Below are 21,779 nucleotides of genomic sequence, written 5' to 3' on the forward strand. Positions count from 1 at the left end.
CCAACAAACCAATGACTGACTGACTGAATGAAAAAAATGCTCCTGTTAACCCTCTTTTCCTGATGACTTATTTTCTTTCAAATGTGGTACACAGTCCACCAGTTCAGGTCAAGATTCTGTCATCACAGATCTCTTTAAACTCTTATTTTTTACATTTGTGGAGGTAATGTTTAAAAAAGAATCTGTTCCCGGACCGGTGGAAGAGTCCAAGTTCCGAAGAAAATCTTTATAATGTTTTGTGATTACTTTAAAATTACTGGAAACCCCATTATTGAATGTCAAAATTTTATTGTATCAAATTCAGCATTTTTTATTTATAATAAAATACATTTTTCCAAAGGCCCCAAAGTGACTGGAAGACATGACTGGTCCTGCAGACCAGTGGAGGGGGGGTCAGGTGTGTGTCAGGGAGGAGCGTGTTCGTCATCATTTAAAGTTTCCTTTCAGAGAAACGCTTCACCACTCAACCAACTGACGTGATCACCTGAATTCCAGAGAACCTTAATGAACATAATAGATGTGGCATTTAAAAAAAAATCCCTGCTCACCATGGCAACGGCATTTATTCAAGCCTCAAACCTTCATTTTATCGTGGGATCACTTAGTGCCACCAGTTCTTTTCTGAACTTGACTGTTTTTGGAGACATCGAGAACAACTCTTCACCATGGAAGGTCACCTGAACAAGGGGAGCCAGACGAAGCATCTGTTTGTACCCGACATGGAGTATGTCTACGACACGGACACATCCGTTTGGAATTGTTCCTCCTTGTATCGGGAGCCGTTTGAAGAAAGCCCTAGAGATGGGCTTCCACCTCTGGCCTTTCCTAGAGTCAGCCCAGTTGGATCTAGAAGAGGTATTTCTCACCCTTCCTCTGCAATGGGATGACATGTGTGTGATGTTTCTGTCAACCATGAAGGAGGAGTTTAGCATGAGAAGTCCACATCTTGTTTCTCTTCAGGGAGGGAAGTCCAGCAGGCCAACAAACCACAGAGAAAACCTCTGCAATTACCTGGAACTGGGCCTGTCCAGTTCACCAAGACCCTGTCTGAAACCACGATAAACACGAAGGATCTTCAGAGCCAGGTGGACCATCTGCAGAAAAAACTGACTGAGGCCAGGACCGAAAACCACCTGCTAAAGGAGCTTTTGCATCTTCACACGGTGGCGCTGAAGTTCTACCAGGCCCCACAGAACGGCATTAATGAGGTACAGTGGACGTGGTTCACTCTGATGCACAAGGTCTCCTTGTCTGTGTTTTATCCACGTGTCTCAGCAGAAAGCTGAAGCTCCCCCAATTCGCCCTTCCTAACATCACACATCATCGTTCCCACCATTCGGATTATATTCTTTTGGGTCTGTTCTCAGATTACAGTCAAGCACAAGGAGGCCACGGCTTTGGCGGAGTTGCTTAATGACAGCTATGTTGTCCGTGACGGCTTAGCAGAGCAGCTCCAGGCCACTGAGAAGAAGCTGGAGGCCACCAGGAACAAGCTCCAACAGCTGCTCCGACATCCGCCCAGCCTGCTGGAGGAAGAGGAGGTCTCTGTTAGACTGATCAAAGCCACTGAGGAGCTGCAGGAGAAGGAGCGGAGGATACAGGTGAGGAGGGGGAGGAGCATCTAGTTGAATGATACCTCAGTCGCTGAACTAATCCATGCAAACACCGGCAGGACCTGGAGAAGAAGCTGGATGACTGCCGATCCACACTAAAGTGGCAGCTGTTGATCCAAAAGCTAAAAAGCGACAAAGCCAGGAACGAATCTTGGAGGCACAAATAATTTAAAAAAACGTTATAAAACATCTCACTTTTGAGATTCTATCATAAAAATAAACTTGAGGCGTCTTAAACACGCATTCCATCATGACATTCCATCATTTGCACCTTTTTCCTGCTGAGATCTTTGGCTGAAGACGATGAATCCCAGCGTGATGACTTTGCAAACAAGCCAGCAGGTGATTCCCACTCCAGCTGCTCTATTTCTAAAGAAGACTGAAGAGTTTGAAGTATTCTGTAGCCCTTGTGCTATCCTAGGCACTTTAACATTGGGAGTTGGGTCATCTGGACCCACTAGACAGTGCTCTGAACCTTTTTTCTTCAATGATTTGTGATCTTCACTGGTGTCCATGGATTACATGAAATCTTTCCACCTTTATCCACCTTTGTCATGGTAGGGATAACACGTCAATGGAAGGGGGGGGGGGGGGGGGGTCATTTAAGATAGCACAAGGGTTAAATAAAAGTTCCATAAATACTAACTTCTCTTCTTCATGTTCACTCAGATGTACATTTAATTTACAGCAGTAAATGTAGAATTTGAGGAAAATAACACAACACCCCTCAAAGTATTTCAGGCTCCAGCATTTGCTCCCAAATGCTCAAATATCTAAGAAAAGTTCAAAATAACAACTGGATAGTCATTAACTCACACGGTGAAAACACAACAAATATTAAATGTTTAATCTCCTCAGAGATCTCAGTGTTTTTTGTGTGTTTCATTTAGTAGTAAAAGTAGAGCAGATTGATTCATTGGATAAAGATATAACCAGTAATTCATACAAAACATGTTTGTTAGCTTGGAGCTATGATGACTGACGGTCTCCTGTGCCTCTGACCAGAAAAGTAAATAATGATATAAATATATAGAAAAAAGAGCTTTTTTAACAAATCAGTTGATTGGGATGAATACATTTCTATATGTTTCCATATTAATAATCCTTTTTTTGGGTCATTAATATACTGTTTCTGAAGGAACTTTTTCACCACACAAACCCAAACAACTGACAAGCTAAGGACAAAACTGATAAGCCTTTCAGGCCATTCATTCATGCAGTATTTAAATACTTTAATTCTCATCCATGAAAGTTGATTTTTATTAATAGAATTATGGAAATTGATGGACTTTTCCATGATATTCTCCTTTTTTGGAAAAGATCTGTACACTCATTAGTTTAAACCAGGGGTCTGCAGCCTGGGGCTCAGGCGCCACATGGGGCGCCATTGAGGAAAAATACCATACATTCTAATATATATTTTTTGGGTTTGTAGTTTTGCTTCATTTGCTAATTAGATTTAGTCATTTATATTTAGATTAATAAAATGTCAGAAAACTGAGCAGAAAGTTTAATTGATCTGATTGAGCTTGAAGCAAATATTCTGATCTTCTGCTGCATTTCCATGTCTAGTTGATGTTCAGAGGGAAAGTTCTTCAAGCATTGTTTTACATTTACATGAATAGATTTTGTTTACAAAAAGATTCTCCATTAATGTCCTCAAGTTTAAATTAAATAGTATAAAGAGAAAAATGCATTCTTAATTGAAGTAAATCTGCAGCAGCAGGAAGATCTGATTGACACAGGAAGTGTTTTATTTTGAAAAGATTTTGTATGCTGCTACCAAAAGTGAAAGAAGTCTGTTTCAGGTGGAAAAATACTAAACTGTTACAAATTCATTATTGTATTCAAAAGCTGCATTTTACAAATGAGTTGTTTAATGTCAACAAAATGTAAAGTTTATTTTTCTAAAAGGTGAAGTGGGATTTGGGGACTCTCGCTTTTCAAGTCTGTCAGAAACTAAACCAAATGTTTTATTGCCAAAGGTTGCAAACGCCAGGTTTAAACCTTCATGGTCTGAGATTGATCATCTAATTACTTAAGAGGGGTTAAGAAAATCATATAATCACTTTTTTTAAAATTATTTTATTTAGAAAAAAAAAAAAAAGAATGAATGAATGAAAAAACCCACAAGGAACTCATTTGCCAAAATGTTCAACCTTATTGGACTAAAACATGAAGTTAGAAATAAAACAGACACTGTGGTTTATTTATAATGTTCACAAACATCAACAACAAAAAATGTTGACATAGAAATAAATATTAAGTGTGAAGAACTTGTCTGCTGTGGTCTTGGTGACCCCTGCCCCCTTCACTGCCTCCAAACAGCTTTAGATGCATTCAAAGTCCTTCAAACGTAGGAATTCTGGACTTTTTTCTGTTATTTCTGATGCGGATAAAGTAATCTAATACTGGAACCAGGATGAGTTTTCAATATAGTTCAATTCATATAGTGCTCAATGAGAAGAAACCCGTCAGTACCGGGGGAGGGGTTCATGAACCGCCGCCCTCTGACATCAGGCTTTTCAATCTCATCAAGGTAAAAGTGCAAACATGCGGCTGGCTCGTCAGCGGCTAATTCTCTGACATGTTATGAGATATTCTGGAAAAGCTTGTGTGTCGTTGAAAATGACGAAAATGGTGGGCTTCTTGATGTCGTCGGTTACGCTGTCGTATCTGAGGGGAATGGCGCCGGTCTCCTTTAGCGGCGCCGTCTTCATTGAATGGCAGCCTTTGGTGAAGTCTCCCGTCAGGACCTTGGACACAAAAATGAATTTGTGCCGGTCTGCATTGGGGGGCGAGTACTGATCCTGGACCGAAAGGGAGGAGTTGACTGCAAAATAAACGCCCTGGCCGTAGACGGTGGCTGTGTGGGGACACCAGAAACAACAACACAAGGTTAGACGCTGGAGGTCACCCTCCAACCAGCTGAGTCTGAAGAAGCGCTGAAGCTGACCGTTCTTTCCGCAGAAGCTCCGGTTGAAGCCGTGAACGCAGATCTCCTTCACGCTGCCCTCACTCGTGCCGTGGTACAGCGTCCGCTCCACCACAGGGTGCGTGGACTGCTGCAGGATGCTGGCCTTCTTCAGCTTGTACTGATTGTACAAAAGACGGTTCATGAGCCGCTCAACCTGCAACAAACAACCGTGGTGAAGACAAACGTCTATGGAGCTTTGTGTGAACAACCGCTGCGCCGCCGCCATCTTTACCTGGATGATCCGGATTTTGCTGTGGTGCTCGTAAATGGTGGAATAAAAGTTGGTCACCACGTTCTGAAACTCCTCAGAATCCTCTGTGATTTTGGTGGCATCAGGCAGGTTGGACAGCAGGGAGTACTCCTCCTCTGTTAGCACACGGCAGTGTTAGCACCTTCACTCTTTCAGTCACAAAGTCTAAAGCTGCGTTCACGCTGAACGCCATTTGTGCGTCCAGTTTTAATGTTCAGGCGGGAATATGCGTATAAAAAAGTGAGAAAAGTTGTGGTCTTTGCGTGAAACTTTGGCAGATGTATCATGAATGAACCCCGTCAAGAACACGTAAACCCGAGCAGAAATCACAGAGTCAGCACCATGGTCAGCGCCCGCATGGGCCCTGGCAATGCTTTGATTTCATCAAACGGTCAGGTTCCCGTGCACCAGTTACAAGTCAGCTACAAGGGGCCAGATGAGGCAGCCCGCCAGGGCGGGGGCGGGCCCCTCTGCCAAGATAGGGCACCCCCGGCGGGAGCTTCAACCGGGGAGCTCTGCGAAGAAGGCCCTTGTGAGGGTCCAGAGTCGTAGCCGCGCTCCCTGTACCCGTCCCCCCCCCCCGCAACCTGCCTTCCGAACCGCAACGGACACCGCCCCGTGATGAGCCGAACCGGGGGGGAGCGGGAGACACCTCCCCCTTGGTATAGACAGTTGGATGGGGCGAAAGATTTATATACATGTCGCACAATACCAGACTCATGTATGAACCACGCATGGTAATAGTGCTGTTTATTTGCAATTTCTTTGTGATTTGTGCCGTCGGCCGAAACCTTTGATGGACATCTGTGCGCATTGATGAATGACGACGCAAGCAACACTTCTGAAATACATTTATCACGCAAGACTGAAACTTCATACGTGGACAATGAGCAGAATGTACGTAGACCTTTAAGTCAATGTACAGATGTGACCTGAGGTCCTGTGGTGCATTTCGAGCATCGGGCGTTGTGGTCTGACAGTAGCATGTTTTGAGCGGCACGACGTGAACAAAAAGGTGAACTTTGGCTAAGAAGATGCGTTGCATCAACCAATCAGGGACTCTAAAGATTGGTCATGTCTTCCGTACATTGACTGAATATGAGATGTCCAGTCAAATGTTTTCATGTAGCAACTTTTGATGCTAGCTCCTCCCACACCCGTCAAGAGCGTCACGTTTATGAACGAGTGTCAAGCAGCAACTTTGATACAAAAGACAGGCAGTGGACGCGAATTTGACACGCGTTTTGTGTGAACGCAGCCTAACAGTGGGGGGGACAAAGGTCTTCGCTGACGTGGCAGTATTAAAACAGGAACACCAAGAATAAAAAAAAAAAAAGCAACAGATTTTGGGCAATTGCATGATCTGCGATGACTCTGTAGGACAGTTTGAGGGAGGCCTCTTCCTGTTCCAACATGGCTGCACTGCAGAGCACAAAGAAGCTCCATGACGATGCAGAGGAAACAATTTGAAGGAAAAACCCAACTGGTCTGCACAGAATCTAGACCTGAACCCGACTATTTAGAGCTGAGACAGCGAGAGCCAGACCTTCCATCCAACGCCAGAGTCTGAGCTCTGCGTCAAAGCCGCTCATTTAAAAACTAAATCCAACATTTTTGCATGCACCTTTAGTGACTTATGTCGAGGAGAAATGAGTACTCTGCTGCTTCTTCTGGAAGTCAGCTCATGGAGGCTGCAGACCTGTGGTTGAGCTGCGCTTCTCAGTTGTGGCTCCACAGACAGGAAGGCCAAACAAATGCTGGCTTACCTAGAACTCCCTGGAACAAATCTCCCAACTCCAGTAACTTCCTGGATATTTTCACAGACTTTCCTGAAGCTATGTTGTGTTCTTCCATCTTCTCAAAGTTAATGCTGTGGGGCTGGTTGTCAAACAGGACGTCGATCGTTTTGAGCTTCATCCTCCAGGCCTTCTCCATGAACACAGCGGCATCGTCAGAGTAAGGGATGGTGTCCGGTGACGCTGGATCATGCTGCACCCATTGGACCGCTTTGAGGATTGCCCTGTCAGATATGAAGTTGGAGAGTTTTTCCAGCAGCAGCTTTACGTCCCACATGGCCCCCGTCACGTAGTCCTGAAACCCTGAAATAGTAATGGTGGTCCCCTGAACGTCAGCTGCAACGGCATGCTTCCGCTTGATCATCTCCAAACAGGTCTTGTAGTAGTCGGACATGTTTGGGACGGTCTTGTGCGCCACCTTCTCCTCCACCTGTCGTTGGGAAACCTTCTTTTTGAAGGCAATGTCCACCCGAATCAGGTCGGAGGTATAACCTGCAAACACCTCCAGCTGGAGGGTGTTGGCCGCCTGGATTTCTTCCTGTAAGGAGATGTTTGCTTTGGTCTGTTTGTCTGAGCCGGAAATGGTCTTTGTTGCCCCGGAGGAGGCCTCATCCTGGATTATTGTTTTAGACAGTTCCAAAGCTTTCCGAAGCTGATCCTCTTCAGTTTTCGTGGACTGCTCTGCTTCCATGGAGTACTGGATGGCTAGAGAAAGCTGTGCCTCCTCCAGATGTTCTCCACCTGACAGCAGAAAAGCTGCACTGGCTCCATTTCGATCTGCAAAGGACTCAGGAGCTCCAAGGAGAGTGTCAGAGTTCTGATCCGACAAGCTGCTGGGGTCGGAGTACAGATCCACGTTCTCCAGGTCTCTGAGCTGGTCTGCTTGCTCCACCGGCTTCCTTCTCTTTGCACTCGTGGATGAAACGCTCCTCTCCATCTCTTCCTTTAGGCCTGCAGAGAAAAGAAGATCAGAGTTAGGAGATGGAAGAACATCCTCCAGGACGGGAGGCCGTTTGCTCACCAGTTTGCTTTGCATCCTCAGACATCTTCGGGAGACTCTTCTGAGACATCATCCTCCAAGCAGTCTCAAAAATATCCTGCAAAGACAAGGTCAACATTTCCTTTAAGGCCAACCTGAAAAAACCTCAGCTTCTCAGTATCCATCATAACAGTAAACCAATCAGAAACCAGCAGAGCCACCAATAGAGAGACTGATAGATCTTTGAAAGTGAAGCTATCTCGTTAGGATCAAGAAGAGGATTTGAGCCCTAATGAGGAAGATTCAAACATGATGAGAAGAACATCATGAATAATGACACCTGTGTTGATCCCTCTCACACCTTTTTCCTCTGATAGGAAAAGTCTGAAACCCAGCACAGCTTCTCCATCAGCCTTGCTCACAAATGTGGGGATCACCACTGAAGACGAACTTTACAGCAAACCTCTCCAGATCAGACCCGTTTGTTCTCCTTGATCTCCTTGACCTGTATCTCTCTATACTGGACAAAGTCCGTGTGACGTCCTCCACAGAAAATGGTTGAAAATGAAGTCCTAGCAACCACTCTAGTGAGTCAGGAGTGAGCTTGGTGGAAGTCCACACCCCTACCACTTGAACGCGGGCTACACAAAACCTGTCAAACATTTTGGAAGTTGGACGTGAGGCCAGCAGGCACCACCGACTTCATTGCGACATCTGATTGGTCAGTTTATAACAGGAATTACTTGCAATACAGCAGAAATATCATAAAAAATGAGAGTTAGCAAGAACATGTTGGCGATGTGATTGACTTTAGTGAGAGAAAGTCCCCGCCCCCCCCCAGTCTGTATCGGTAAGACGGATGTAGAAATGGTCTCATCCTACAGGTTCCTGGGCGTCCATCTGGACGAAGACGTTCATGAGTAGACTTTACTTCTTGAGGAGACTCGGGTGCTTCAATGTTTGCAGCAGAATGCTCCACGTGTTCTACCAGTCTTCTTTGCTGTAGTGTGCTGGGGTGCTGGCGTCAAAGCAAAGGATAAACTCATTAGAAAAGCAGGGTCTGTTGTGGCTTCAAGCTTGCCAATCTGGAGGAGGTGTTGAAGGACAGAGGTTTTGCCGGCTCAACTGCTGACCACCATGAACAAACCCTCCCATCCTCTCTACAAAGCGGTGGACAAACTGAGATGCAGCTTTAGCAGTAGACTCATACACCCCCGCTCTGCTAAGGAAGTCTTTCCTGCCATCCGCCATCCGACTTCACGCCTTGCCCGCCCATGTGTGGAAGTGTCCTTGGGCAGGACACTGAACCCCACCTTGCCTCTGGTGGGAGGTTGGCGCCAGTGTTCAGCAGCGTGTGTGTGGATGTGTGAATGGGACTGTGACTGTAAAGCGCTTTGGGCCTTCGAGGAAGGTAGAAAAGGCTATAACGCGGTTTACTTTTCACGGTTTCGCCACTTCACGGATTTGCATCATGCATTGTGTTCTGCATTCTGATTGGCTAAAAGTCACTCCGCTTCTTCTCTACCTGTGCGTCAATAACCTTGCAGTTTAATATGTACAGGTACGTAAATCAGCTTGCCAAATTTACATTACATACGTGCAAATTATTTTGTAATTTTGAGTTTCTCTAAAACCCATAGAAAAAGAGAAACAACAACTGCCTATCACTATGTTCTTCTCCCGAACAAACACAGCTGCACCGCGGGCTTCAAAAGAAGAAAACACTGCAGAGTGGAGTCAGGATGCAGCGGCTCAGTATGAAGAGCAGTGAAATACACCTGAGTCACTATTTGTCCCACTGTACTTTGTATTTTTTTAAATAATCACTTTAAATTTTCTCCCGTTTAATCCAATTACTCGGGTCGCGGTGGGCGGGGCTAATCTCCGCAATTTGAAGCCTTCTGTTCACATTGATGATTCAAATTATTATTTGACAGTACAGTACAGAAGTTATTTGTTGAAAAAACCGTTTCTAAAGTACTTTGATTTCTGAAACAAATGCTTGAGCCTGTAAAAACGGTTTGTTCTTTTCAATGTATAATAGAGTATTTAATTGTATAATAATTGTAAAAAAATAAATAAAGGTTTCTACTTCACTCTACTTTTGCCTATCACGGGTTATTTTTGGAATGTAACCCCCGCGAAAAACAAGGGTTTACTGTACACGCCATTTACCATGTGTGTATATAAGAGTTTTTCTTCCCCTGTATATTTTGTATTTATTTTATTGTGCTGGTACTACAACTGAATTTCCCTAGGGGGATCAATAAAGTGGATTTTAATCTTAATATTATGTTAAAAACAGTATCAGATCAAGAATGGTTCTTCTGACCAATGGAATGACTGAGCAACAGCTGTTTATTTCTCTATAGAAGTCTATGGGATTTTGGCTTCTTGTCATTAGTTTGGACTCTGATGATCTCTGAGATTCCTGCATTGGTCTTCCTGGTACCTGGTGGGGTAGGTTCCTCCAGGGCACATACTTTGGGCAGATGTAGACCGCAAACTTGGACTCCATCTCGTTCAAAATGCTCCTGCATTCCTTTTCTTCTAAGAAGCGGGTCACTCCTGGAGCATCCACTGTGATGGTCCTGGTGCAGATGGAGGAGACCAAATCTTGCAGGACTTCCTCTGTCATTAGGCAAGGAACTGCAGGACCTTGGATCTATCAGGCGAAATCCAACCAGACATTAGAAAAAGCCAAACTCCCAAACAACCCAGACCAGCACGAGACGTTCGTTTGTGCACACACCTTCAGTTCACAAACATCTTGAGCCTCTGAGGGAATAATGGACACCTGGCTCATGTCAGCCAGCAGCTGATGGCTGTGGTTCTGGATGTACTTCAGCATGCCCGGCTTCATGGTGATGACCCGTTCGATGGGGGAGGACAGGAACTGCAGGATGACATGCTCCATCTGCCTCTCCTTTCCTTTCAGAGTCAGAACGTCCAGGTGTCCTCCTCTATCGGACATCTTCACAGAGGTGAAGCTCAGAGTCTGCAGCAGCTCCAACCACTCCCTCAGCTGCAGCATGAACTCCTGATCCGGGCTCAGGGGGATGCTGACGCGGCCTGCCTGGGACTTTAAAAAGCTGGACGCAGTGGCGGCCGCGTCCGCAGACAGCGCCGTCAAGGTCAGGCTGGAGCCCCACACGGAGTACACGGCGGGGGTGCCACTGTCCCTGATGGCTGTCAGCAGATGTTCCTCAACGTCTTTTCTGGAGAAGAACTCGGCCTCCACAAGATCAACAGAGAAACAAGCTTCCACCATGCTGCTAAGAAAGTCCAAGAGCGTCCGTCTCAGCTGCTCCACCTGAAGTCTGTCAGCTCCTGCAATGAGGACGCCGCCATCTTTAACCTGAACATCTACGCTTGGATTGGCCTTCTGGAAGTCCTTCTGAAAGGCGCTGTAGACAAACAGAGCCAGCTTAGCTGCATCTGTGATGGGTACATGGAGCTGGACTGCTTCTGCTTCCACGCTTTGAACGTCCATGTTTTCTTCTGATGGTGCCGCCCTGGAGGTGTGGCGTGCCTCCGCAGCTTCCCGCGTGGCGTCTGAAGGTTGGACTCGGGCAGTGTCGTCACGATTAGGTGTAGAGGAACTGGTCTGCATCTGAACATGGTTTTCCGATCTCGTGACACCCTGCTGCTCGGTTTCAGAGTCACGCGGCGTTAAACTCTCTGGTGGCTGGAGAAAGTCGAAGCAGGCCTTCACTGCAAGCTCAGTGTTGTCCAGTTTGTGTGGCCGACCCAGGACGAGGTCCACAGCTGGAAGAAGAGACGTTTGTTCTCCTCAAAGTGTCAAAGACAAAGATTTGACGGTGGACGAGCAGAATTTTACTCACACTCAAAGTTCACAAAGGACACCTTTGCTGCAGCCTCTGACAGCATATTGACATCCTTCACCCTCTGGCCCCCACCTCGCTCACTCTCAAAGTACAAGGTCAGCAGGTCCTGGTTGGAGCCGGGGGGAAGGTTCTCCACCAGCACCGAGTCCGTCTGACTCAGCTGTTCAATACAGACCACGGCCCCGTCCAGTTTTCGTTTGGAGATCTGTGAGCTGAGAGCCTGGAAGTCTGCAGAAAAGAGGAAGCATGACATGAAAACCATGAGCAACATCTGCCTGCTCATGGCTGTGTGAGCCTGCATACAGGCAGGCGTCTCAGTTCATCGTTTGGGGTAGGGCTGGGCGATGTCCCCTAAATTGGCATTTGACGATGTTTGCAGTCAACCATCGGGATGGACGATGATATTGTCTGGGTGGGTGGGGATGGGGGGTTATTTTTTGTTATTGTATAAATATTATTCATTATTTTACTTTAATTTATGTAATTATTTCCCAAATAATGACTCATCCGCAATGATCCAGTCTAAACTGAGGGAAGTGACTTTAAAAAAATAAAATAAACAAAATAGAAAAGAAGTGGTCCGGTCCTGCGTTTGATTAGACCGGTGGAGCGAGCGACCGTGTCTCTAGCAGAGCAGACGGACTTACAGTTTTGTGTTTTAGGGGAAGTAAGGATGCTTTGTTACGTGTGGGAGACTTGGGACTGTGATCCGTCCCGCAGCTCTACGTGAACGAACAACCGGAATTTAGGAGAAGCAGGTCTCCCGGTAAAGGCCTGTTCACACCGGGATGAATTTCGCGCGCGATATTCGCCAACGTTTAACGCCTTGTGACTAAACAAAGGGCACCAATGTGAGTGTGCACACCGACGCGAAAAAACGCCACGCGTCAAAGCGTCACTTTTTAAAAAACGCCTCGGTTCGTTTTTTTGGGGTTGACGCGTCGGGTCGAAATCTATACGACCAATGAGAATGGCGCTTTTGCCCATGTGTCTGGAGCTTCTGAAGTTCCAGTAAAACACAACTTGGGGGCGCTCAAACACAAAACTGCCTTGCTGAGCACACATACCAGCGAAGAAGATAGACGCCAAGTAGCGTCTACACTGCCGCGAAGAAATAATGACGGACATTCTGAAATATCCCCGAACCAAGTACCAGTTGGAGCTACTGGTGCTTGAAATATTCATGTTTTCTTTGTTTGACTCTGACAAGCGCGTAAATACTTGCTCTCTTCTTCTGAGGGAAAAGCGACTTTAAGAAGCGTAAAGTTGCGCAGCGCCACCTTGTGTACAGGAGTATTTCTGTTTACATTAAGCGCCATCTAATGTCAGGGAATGAAATTGCATGTTCACTCGGCTCATCGTCAGCGGAAATCGCCTGGGTGTGAACACAAAAAACGTGGCGAAAAACGCTGGCGAATAAGTGTGTGTCGGGGCAGAGCTTGGAGCGCTAGCTAACGCAGTCTGTAAGCTTCATAGCAGAAAGGCCGCTCAGTCCTTAGAAACCGTTCAAACAATCACGTGGATTTGTGTTTCCAGTCGTGTCCCGACTAAATAAAGGCTGATGTTATTCCCATATGTTTACGTGCAGCCAGGATGCAGATTGCAGCGTTTCACGCATGGATTTTATGTTCATGCTAATGTTGTTAGCCCGTTAGCATACTGCTAATCCTGGCTTCCGGCTCAGTTCTTGAACAGAAAAAGCACTGACCACACGGATTAAAATTAAAATGATGAGCAAACAGGTGCTTCATAATAACCGTAACATTAATAAAAGCACGTTTAGGAGATCATCTTGTATATTACCGAGCTGACGTATATATGTATGTAGCCGCTCGGCGGAACTAAGTTTCTCTTACGGTTTTTAAAAACACTACCAGATGTAGTTACCACTCTGATCAATTTCTCAATGAATAAAACTCTCTCCAAAATATACAAACTTTTATGTAATTTAGATAACAATATTTCACTTCCGACAACAAAATGGGATGCGGATTTGAGCATCAGCACAGATGAAAGTTTTTGGTCAGAACTTTGTCTAAACACCTTTAAAATGACAAAAAATCCAAATCTGCAGCTAATCCATTTCAAAACTCTTCACAGAATTTACTACACTGGACAGAGGATGTTCAAGATGGGTCTCAGTAACTCAGACATTTGTCAGCACTGTGACAGTAATCTACCCGACAATTACATGCATGCACTATGGTTCTGCACGCCTGTCCAGGCTCTCTGGCAGCAGGTATGTGCCGATCTATCAGTCTGGCTTAAGGTTTCAATCACAGCTTCACCGTCACTTTGTGTGCTTGGTGACATGAGTGCCATCGATGTAGAAGGAGGATTAGGCTCTATCATTTTCATAACTCTTTGTATTGCTAAAAAAACTATTTTAATAAATTGGAAAAGCAAAAAAAATATAAATATAAGTCAACACAGAAATCTGCTGCTTGATCATATCAGCTTGGAAAAAATGTCAGCCCAAAGTTCAAGTAACTTTGAAAGAATTCGGTCTCTCTGGTCTCCCATAGCTAACTCCGTGACTTAGGGGGTGGGGGGGGCATGGTCGTCGCTGCTCCTTGCCCTTCTGCCGTGGGCCGGGGTGGGGGTCGGGGCCTCCGGTGCCTGGCCGGGGGTGGTGGGGGCTCCGTTGGTCGGGGGGTCGGGTCCGGCGCCTGGGTGGGGCGGCCTGGGGCGCTGCGTGGTCCTCTGGGCTTGGGTGTGGGGGTGCGTGGTGGGGGGGGTGGGGGGGTGGTCTGGCTTGGCTTGGGGGGGTGGTCCCTTTGCCTGTGCTGGGGGGGGTTGGCGGGGGGCGCTGCTCGGGGGGGGGGCCCAGCGGCGCTGGATGGGCTTCCCGTCTACACCTGGGGCTGGGATCGGCCCTTCCCTGGCTCTGGGGCGGGACGGGACAACCCTCTTGGGGCCCCCGGTCGCTCTGGGTGTCATCCGCTTCGGCTGCGGGGTCTGGGGGTGGGGTGGGGTGGGGGTCTTGTCGGCCCTGTCCTGTGGGGGGGCATTCTGGGGGAGGGGGGGGGGCCACTATTGGTACGGGGCAAAGGGGGTTGACGGGTCGGGGTCTCCGCTGAGGCCCTCGGCGGTTTCCCCGGCCGGTTGGCTGCCTCGGTCCCGTCGAGGCCTGACCAGAGCTCTTCTAGGGCCGGCGTTTGGGGGTGGGGGCCTGGGCTTGCTCCGGGGGGGGCCGGCGCTTTCTGGCTCCCCTCTCTCTGTGTGGGGGTGGTGGTGCTGGGCCTGGGGTGTCTGCGCCTCCGGGGGTGGGGCCCCGGGGCTGGGTGGGCCTGGCCCCCTTGCTGGGGGGGGGGGGGGGGGGGGACGGCTGTTTGACCACCGGGGGACAGTCTATCATCTGTCCCCAACTTACCCCCTTCCTCATATAACCTCATAATAGGGTGAGGGGGTGGGGGGCTTAGCCTGCGATGAGCCTTGGGGGGGGGGGGGGGGGGTTTACTAGGCAGTGACCCCCCTCCTGTGGTTGCCGTATGGAGTGGGCCCCCCCTCTTTCGGTTTTATTTGCACCTTAGACATGTAGGGCCCTTGGTAGGGGGGGTGCTTGGACATCACTGCCAGCAAGCAGCGGATGTCCTCCTAGCACCCTACCCGCCAATTTTAACCGCACCTTAGACATTTAGGGCCCCTTGGTGGGGAGGGTGAGGGGACGTCACTGTGAGTAATCAGGAGACGTCCCCTTAGTGCCCTACCCGCCAATTTTAACCGCACCCCCCTTAGTACACACACCCCTCCCCCCTCAATATATACATCCCAACATAAACACACACACATGCACACACACACTCTCTCAAACACACATACACGCACACACATTTTGCAAGGAAGGTGGGACCTAGGACCATCTGTCCCCTGCCTCTTCCCTGGTGGGGGGTACGGGCCCCTTTGCAACGGCGGCTGTGTCCCCGGGGTGCTGGCTTCCTGGGCCCGGCGGTGCTCTCTCCGCGCGGTGGGGGGGTTCACATTACATCTGAGCCGGGGGTGTTCGTGTCCCTGGGGGGTGGGTTCTGGTCCTTGCTCCTGAGTGCTGGGCCCCGCCAAATTTCCAACTGTGGCCGAGCCTGGTCGGGCCATATTTACAACACCCCTTGTGGGCCCTCTTTTTTCCCCGGGGTTCCCCCCTTCTGGGCGGGGGCGGCGGGCCCCTGCCTCGCTCCTCCCTGGACCAACCGTGGGCCGGGCGGATGGCTGCCTGGAGTGCGGAGTGGGTCTCCCTTGGGGGGTCCTGGCCCGTACCTGGGGTTGGGGCGGGGGGATGCCCGGAACTCCTGGGTGGTGGTGGGGTGCTCGTCTGGGGCTGTGGGCGTCCTTCTCCGGTGGGGCCCTGCGTTGGGTTCTCCCGGCGCGGCGGGGGGGGCTGCTCTCCTGGTTGGGCTGGGGCGGCGCCCTCTTTCCCTCCGTGCCTCCCTGCTCTCTGGCTCTGGGGGCCTTGCGGCGGCCCTGCTGGCCCTGGCCTGGGTGGCGGGCTTGGTCGCCCGGGCGGCGGTTGTTCCCTGCCGGTTCCCGTGTGGTGTTGGGGGGAATCCGGCTGCCGCTGCTGGTGCGGTGGGGGTCTTGGGGTGGGGATGGCTGGGCACTCTCCCTCCTTCTTTTCACGTTCCACCATCCATTTTAGAAGAACATAAACACTCACCTGAGCACAGGTGTTAGCTCAACAGACTGAATGACTGAAATATTTCACACTAGTTGGTTTTAAGGCATAAGTATGCGTGTGAACACTATCTGTTTTGTGTACATGTCGACAGGTGGACATTTTTGCAACTAACAGGTGTGTTTATAACATTTGAGTGTGTGTGTGGACAGGCTCCGACCTTTTTTTTTTGTTTTTTTTTTACATTTGAACCTTACCATAATGATTAACAACCAGTAAACTTGTTGCTTTATGCTGCTTCATGGTCTTATCCCCCTTCCCCTCCTACTATCACCCTCCTTCCCCCCCTCTCTCTAACGTCCCTCTCTCTTCTTCCCCTCTTTCCTTTTCCGTCCGGTCCAACACCAAAGATTTTCAGACATGTTTGAAATTAATAAAGTTTGGCCTCAATTACAAAAGGGGTTTATTCAGACATACCTTTGGTTTGTCTGAAGATTAATAACCCCTCTTGTTAAAGTAAAATATGTCCAACCCAAGAGGCCCTCAGCTCTCATCTGTCTGCCTAGCTGTTGGACAGGACAAGTTAAAAAAAAAAAAAAACACTACTGCGCATGTGCGAATGATTTATTCCGACCGAAAGTGTGACCCATGTGAACGTTTGTTATATTCTGAAAACATTTTTCTGGGCCCATGTGCACGGTTGAATTCTAATCCAACCAATACTCCTTATCAAGATATTTTGCACATGTAACCGCGTCTTATGGTGTCGACTCGCAGCGTGGCGGGGGCGTGGCATCACGATGGTGTCTCTCCATCGGGATGTCAGTCACCCATCATGGAGCTCTGAAATAACAACTCGACTCCTAAAAGCCGGAAGCTCAGAAGCGTACTCGTGTCAGGGTACCATGCAGAGCGTTCTTCACATGGGGATGCACCAAGAGCTCAGGTTACACAAAAACATCTCATAATCTACATGATAATGTTCAAACTTCCAAACTTTGAGAAGGTCTTCACCAAAGTCTCCCTAATGGCGTTGGTGTCAAGCAGAACTATGTCTGTAACGCTAATGAACGGCTCAACTCAGAGGCATCAACTCCAGGAACAACAAAGGTTTGAGCAGCACCACATCCAGGTCAACAGCACTCTGAAGGCCTCATCATGTGGTACTACCAGCTTCTGCAAGCCGGAGATCCTGAGATTTATCTAGAGGGTGAGCAGAATCGGAAGAATTTGGAGCATCAGAACACAAACCAAATGTTTGCCTGTATATTCAGCTGCAGGCTTCCATGTAAATACCACCACCACCCTCACCACCACCATCCCAGTCATCTCTCAGTGACACAATAAGCACAAAATTTGATGGCAGGACTTTTTGTTTTTAGAACAGCACAAGCACAGCACAGTGGGGCAAACAAGCATTTAGTCATGGATCTATTTTTCTGCAACTGGATGCATCAGAATGGAGCAGAGCAGGGAGCTTGTGGCGTGCCCAGTGTATTTTCTACTCCAAAAAATAAGCTGTTTTTCCAACGACATTTGGTTATCTGCTTCTGATTCACAACGATTTGAATCAAGAAATGCTCAGAAAAGCTTAATTTTCTCCATATGTGTCCTCCATCATCAGAAAAATGCCACAAGAGGATGTTAACAACACAGTGGGTCTTTAAGACTGTTAAAGTCCTCACTGTATGCATGTTTTCACACACTTTTTTTCTGTCGTTTAACACATTCAAGCTTAAAAACCTCATAAAAAATAAGCTCAGTATTATAGAATGAAAACAAATATCTGATCGCAATCGAAGATTTATCTAGATTTGTCAAACGCCACCCAATCAGGGCGCAGAACACGACGCACTGTATAAAAAAAGGGATGTAAATATTACACTGAAAGCATCCACAGAACAGCAAGCGCAAAAGGTGAAGCATCATATGGCGAGGGAACACTGTAATTGTTGAAAAAGCAAATCCTGGTGGTTTTTTGTTTAAAATTACACGTTTCCATCACAACGTGCATTTGTTCTTTGTAGTTATTAATCCTAACTGCAGCACTGAGCGGGTTTCAACATTTCTGAAAGAAAACCACAAACCTGTGGAAATGGGCTGGCTGAGCTGAATGAGGATGACATCCCCCCCCGGGGAAGGAAACAGCGTGTACTCTCCCACGTTCAGGTCCATCATGTTCTCCACGTACAGCTCGACCATCTCCATGCTGGTGTTGGGGTTGATCCCTCGCAGTAGCAGCCTGCACGGGTCTTTGAGGGGGGGCCTTCGCACCTGCAGCTTCACATTGTGAAGAGAGTGGGCTCCTTTGGACAGAACCCTAGTTGCAGCTGTCGAAACAGAACCACAGCGCACCGTTAAAACTCGCCCAGAAGATAACATTTGTGTCCTGTCACAGCCGGGATTTGAACCTCTGACTGACAGTTGAGTGAGCTACAGTCCCCATGTCCCTGTATCACAAACTTCAGGGGATAATAAGACTCTCAGGCCACATCTTACCCTGTGCCTCCTCAAACACCAGCAGAGTACGGCCATCTTTCCTTTGCACGGATTCGAGTGGGCCGCCACCAGAGCGCCGCTTGTTCTCAAAGTAGAGGTACAGCAGCTCCTCGTCCACCTCTTCAGGCGGGGCCAGCACCTCCAAGCTCCTCTCCTCCAGGCTTTCAGCGGACATCCTGACAGCAGGCACGCGAGTCAAACACACAACAAACTGGACGTGCAACAGAAACGCACAAAACTGAAGGGATAAAGTTCAAGTTCCTGACGGCCTTGACACAAGTGTCGGATTTTCAGGACCGAAATAAAGTTTGTACATGAACAGTTTTGACCACAGATGTAAAAAACCCCAAATGTGGGACAGAAGTGGCTCTACTGAGGTCCATCACAGGACAAGAAGGTTGCAACAGAAGAACTGGAACCGAGCATTTCCCATAAAATGATTCTGCAGAGCATGTTAATGACAGAAAGACACAATCAGCTGCAGGATTCTCCTCATCATGTGGGAACTGCACACATTCTGCAACAACTCCTCTATTAATGGGGTTCGGCCTGTTGGTGAACATGTATAAATAAATAAATATCTGTCAGGAACCAGACTCAGGCAGAGGAGACATGTCAGACCTACATTCTAAGGCACGGAGGAGGAAGTTCACTTTTAAAGAAAAATCACAAGGACCTACTCCACATTTACACCTGTTCCTGTATACTTCAAATGAATGTGAGGGTGACTGAGCATGCTCAGTCTAAACTACAGGTTAATTATGAAATAATTATTTCCATCTCCTGACCTCTGATCAAAGGGATTCAAACCACCGACGTGTTCCCAGCGGTTACTGTGATTGGAACTAGAAGGTCCACAAAATTGAAATAAATAAAAGAAGAAATCCTGTAGGATCAACACGAGAAGAAATACAAATGTGCATCCGTAATGGAAGGAATCTCACGTTTATGGAAGTAAAGTTATTGCGGATTATTAGCTTGGCGGGTCCAGAAACCCACATTTGATCACTAAGCAGACTGGAAGACAGGCCGTGGTTTATTTTCGTGAGGCGTTTCAGGACTTTCACTTTGAGTGCGGAAGTTTGAGACTCTAGTCTAGTAGTCAGACTTTACCCTCCGGTCCAAACAGGAAGTCCAGTCGCGTTTATGTTCGAATAAAACGCTAAGAGGTTGGTAAATAAACTAAAGTAGCGTTGTCGACCAGACGGCGTTATGGTTAAGTAATGTACCTGATCTCCGCAGAAACTTTCTGCGTCGCCGTGACACTGACGTTATTAAAAAAAATCTGCGGAGATGGTTAGCTAGTCCGCGCACGCGGAGGAGGAGACGGGTTCGTCGTTACATTACTTTGTTACTAAGGAATACTGGAACGAGAAAACGGCATGTTTGTCTAGCTTTAAAGTGGTTTAGAGTTACTCACCTGTACTAAAAGGTAAACATCGGCACTATGTCTGACTGCACCGCAGAAAGGGGGTGCTACTTGGTGTTCTTCCGGTGACGTCATGTGCGTATCCCTCCGCATCTCAAAGAGACACGCCCTCGAAACGGAAGAGGAAATACACGACGTGTTTTTACATAAACAAAAGATTCCATTTAATAAATCTTGTCATGCACAACATTTTCCATCTTAGGAATAATTTTTAAAGATATGAATAATAGTAATATGAATAAAATCTACCGAACTACTCCCAAAAAAATCTGTTTGCACAAACAGTACCAAAACATGTGTGTAAATGAATGTTTCTGAATGATCTCCGTAAAAAGCTACAATTAGGATAAATATCTTCTTAAAATTTTGTTATGAAGTCCTAGTGTAAATTTCATGAGGAATTTTGAAAGATACTTATTTTACCTTATTTATTAGATATTTATGAGGGTTAATGCAAACTACTTTCCAGCTATCTGGAACAAAGCAACTTCAAGAAATTTAAAAAATGGCAAGAGACATTAGCCTTTTGCAACAGTTTGTGTATTTTATGTTAGCACCATAAAATACACAAAGCAGATTCTTAAACTACAAGATTACATTGACCCAAATAAATCATTATCTTTTTAACATGGGAAATGACTGCCGATATTACACAGTGGAACTGTACAACAAAACAATTACACTTGACAATAACATTTCAATTGTTCACTTTAATAACCAAAGTTGTTTTTTTTTAGGCCAGATACCCTTCCTGACACAGCCTCTGTATTTTCAAGGCACATGAGACCCAGATTGGCAACAACACAAAGGGTCTTGCGTAAGGATACACATTCGTTTTTGTCTCGCTTTCCTGTGTGACAGTCCTATACTTAAGTAAGTCTATATTCCAATTTCCAGGATATTAAAGAATAGACTTTGAGTTAGATGGATATGAAGTATTTTTCTTAAAAAGAAGAAACAGAAATGTTGTAGTATTGCTATTTATGTAGATAGGATCCACAAATAAAGGTTGATGGAAAAGATGATTGATAATGTGCTTGAATGTCTTACAATTGAATTATGTGGACAGAATAAGAAGAATGTTATTGTAAACTGTGAATTTTGAACACAGGGATTGAACATAATGAACTGATAGATAACTTTATGAAACTCCAGAATAAGATCATGTTTGCTGGGGGTGACTTTAATATTTTTATATCCAAATCACAAGACCAAGTACGATTACACACATTCAATAAAACTAATTGATTATATATTCTTAGATGAAATGACTAATGCTACAGTAAGTTGCTTATTATTAACCCTTGTGCTATCTTAGATGACCCCACCCTTACATTGACGTGTTCTCCCTACCATGACAAAGGTGGATAAAGGTGGAAAGATTTCATGTAATCTATGGACACCAGTGAAGATCACAAATCATTGAAGAAAAAAGGTTCAGCGGACTGTCTAGTGGGTCTAGATCAGTGTTTTTCAACCAGTATGCCACTGGAGATGGTCCAGTGTGCTGTGGGAAATTGCCCTCATTAACTGATCTAACAACATTTCCCATCTCCAAGATATCAGCTCTTTGTTCATCCAAACAGGCCCTGATAAAACACTGAGAAATTAGGAATATGAAAGATCGTAAAATACTTTTCTCTTTGTCTTTATTTGATTCTGTTAAAGACATTTTGATAAGAATGACTGTACCACGATTTAGCAGCAACTAAAGCCGTTTTTGAAAAGTCCCGCCCCTTTAACTGTCTCCACCAATCATTCTTGAAGGCTTGATCACAC

The 21,779-nt window shown here is 46.6% G+C and overlaps 2 protein-coding genes across 5 annotated transcripts; one reads left to right on the forward strand and one right to left on the reverse strand.

Moving 5' to 3' along the window:
- Positions 1–548: 548 nt before the first annotated feature.
- LOC110015889 (lebercilin) lies at positions 549–1,850 on the forward strand. The gene is made up of 4 exons (XM_020707022.3): positions 549–855; positions 961–1,208; positions 1,368–1,601; positions 1,673–1,850. Exons 1-4 carry the CDS (start codon positions 666–668, stop codon positions 1,778–1,780), a joined length of 780 nt encoding a protein of 259 aa, XP_020562681.1. The 5' UTR covers positions 549–665; the 3' UTR covers positions 1,781–1,850.
- A 1,944-nt stretch (positions 1,851–3,794) lies between these two features.
- Positions 3,795–20,119, reverse strand: parp10 (poly(ADP-ribose) polymerase family member 10). 4 transcript variants are annotated; one of them, XM_004074389.5, is made up of 11 exons: positions 19,992–20,119; positions 18,572–18,747; positions 18,160–18,402; positions 11,461–11,691; positions 10,368–11,383; positions 10,068–10,280; positions 7,658–7,733; positions 6,607–7,587; positions 4,823–4,956; positions 4,570–4,744; positions 3,795–4,479 (listed from the first exon to the last, which is right to left on the reverse strand). In XM_004074389.5, the coding sequence occupies exons 2-11, from the start codon at positions 18,744–18,746 to the stop codon at positions 4,181–4,183; spliced, it is 3,543 nt and encodes a 1,180-aa protein (XP_004074437.1). In that variant the 5' UTR covers position 18,747; positions 19,992–20,119; the 3' UTR covers positions 3,795–4,180. The 4 variants fall into 4 exon arrangements, with proteins under 4 accessions (XP_004074437.1, XP_011479606.1, XP_078811413.1 ...); XM_011481304.3 differs by lacking the exon at positions 19,992–20,119 and adding an exon at positions 19,801–19,969; XM_078955287.1 differs by lacking the exon at positions 19,992–20,119 and adding an exon at positions 19,685–19,818.
- Positions 20,120–21,779: the final 1,660 nt, after the last annotated feature.

The sequence above is a fragment of the Oryzias latipes genome, chromosome 11, assembly GCF_053564925.1.
Source record: "Oryzias latipes strain Hd-rR chromosome 11, Olatipes_Hd-rR_3.1".
NCBI lineage: Eukaryota > Metazoa > Chordata > Actinopteri > Beloniformes > Adrianichthyidae > Oryzias > Oryzias latipes.

Bases quoted from the DNA above. Each gene is read 5' to 3' on its own strand.
- LOC110015889 (XM_020707022.3), top strand. From the start codon at position 666: ATGGAAGGTCACCTGAACAAGGGGAGCCAGACGAAGCATCTGTTTGTA. The intron at 856-960 runs GTATTTCTCACC...GTTTCTCTTCAG, and splicing joins CCCAGTTGGATCTAGAAGAG to GGAGGGAAGTCCAGCAGGCC. The intron at 1,209-1,367 runs GTACAGTGGACG...GTCTGTTCTCAG, and splicing joins CACAGAACGGCATTAATGAG to ATTACAGTCAAGCACAAGGA.
- parp10 (XM_004074389.5), bottom strand. From the start codon at position 18,746: ATGTCCGCTGAAAGCCTGGAGGAGAGGAGCTTGGAGGTGCTGGCCCCG. The intron at 11,384-11,460 runs GTGAGTAAAATT...CTCTTCTTCCAG, and splicing joins GTCCTTTGTGAACTTTGAGT to CTGTGGACCTCGTCCTGGGT. The intron at 4,745-4,822 runs GTAAAGATGGCG...TGTTTGTTGCAG, and splicing joins GCAAAATCCGGATCATCCAG to GTTGAGCGGCTCATGAACCG.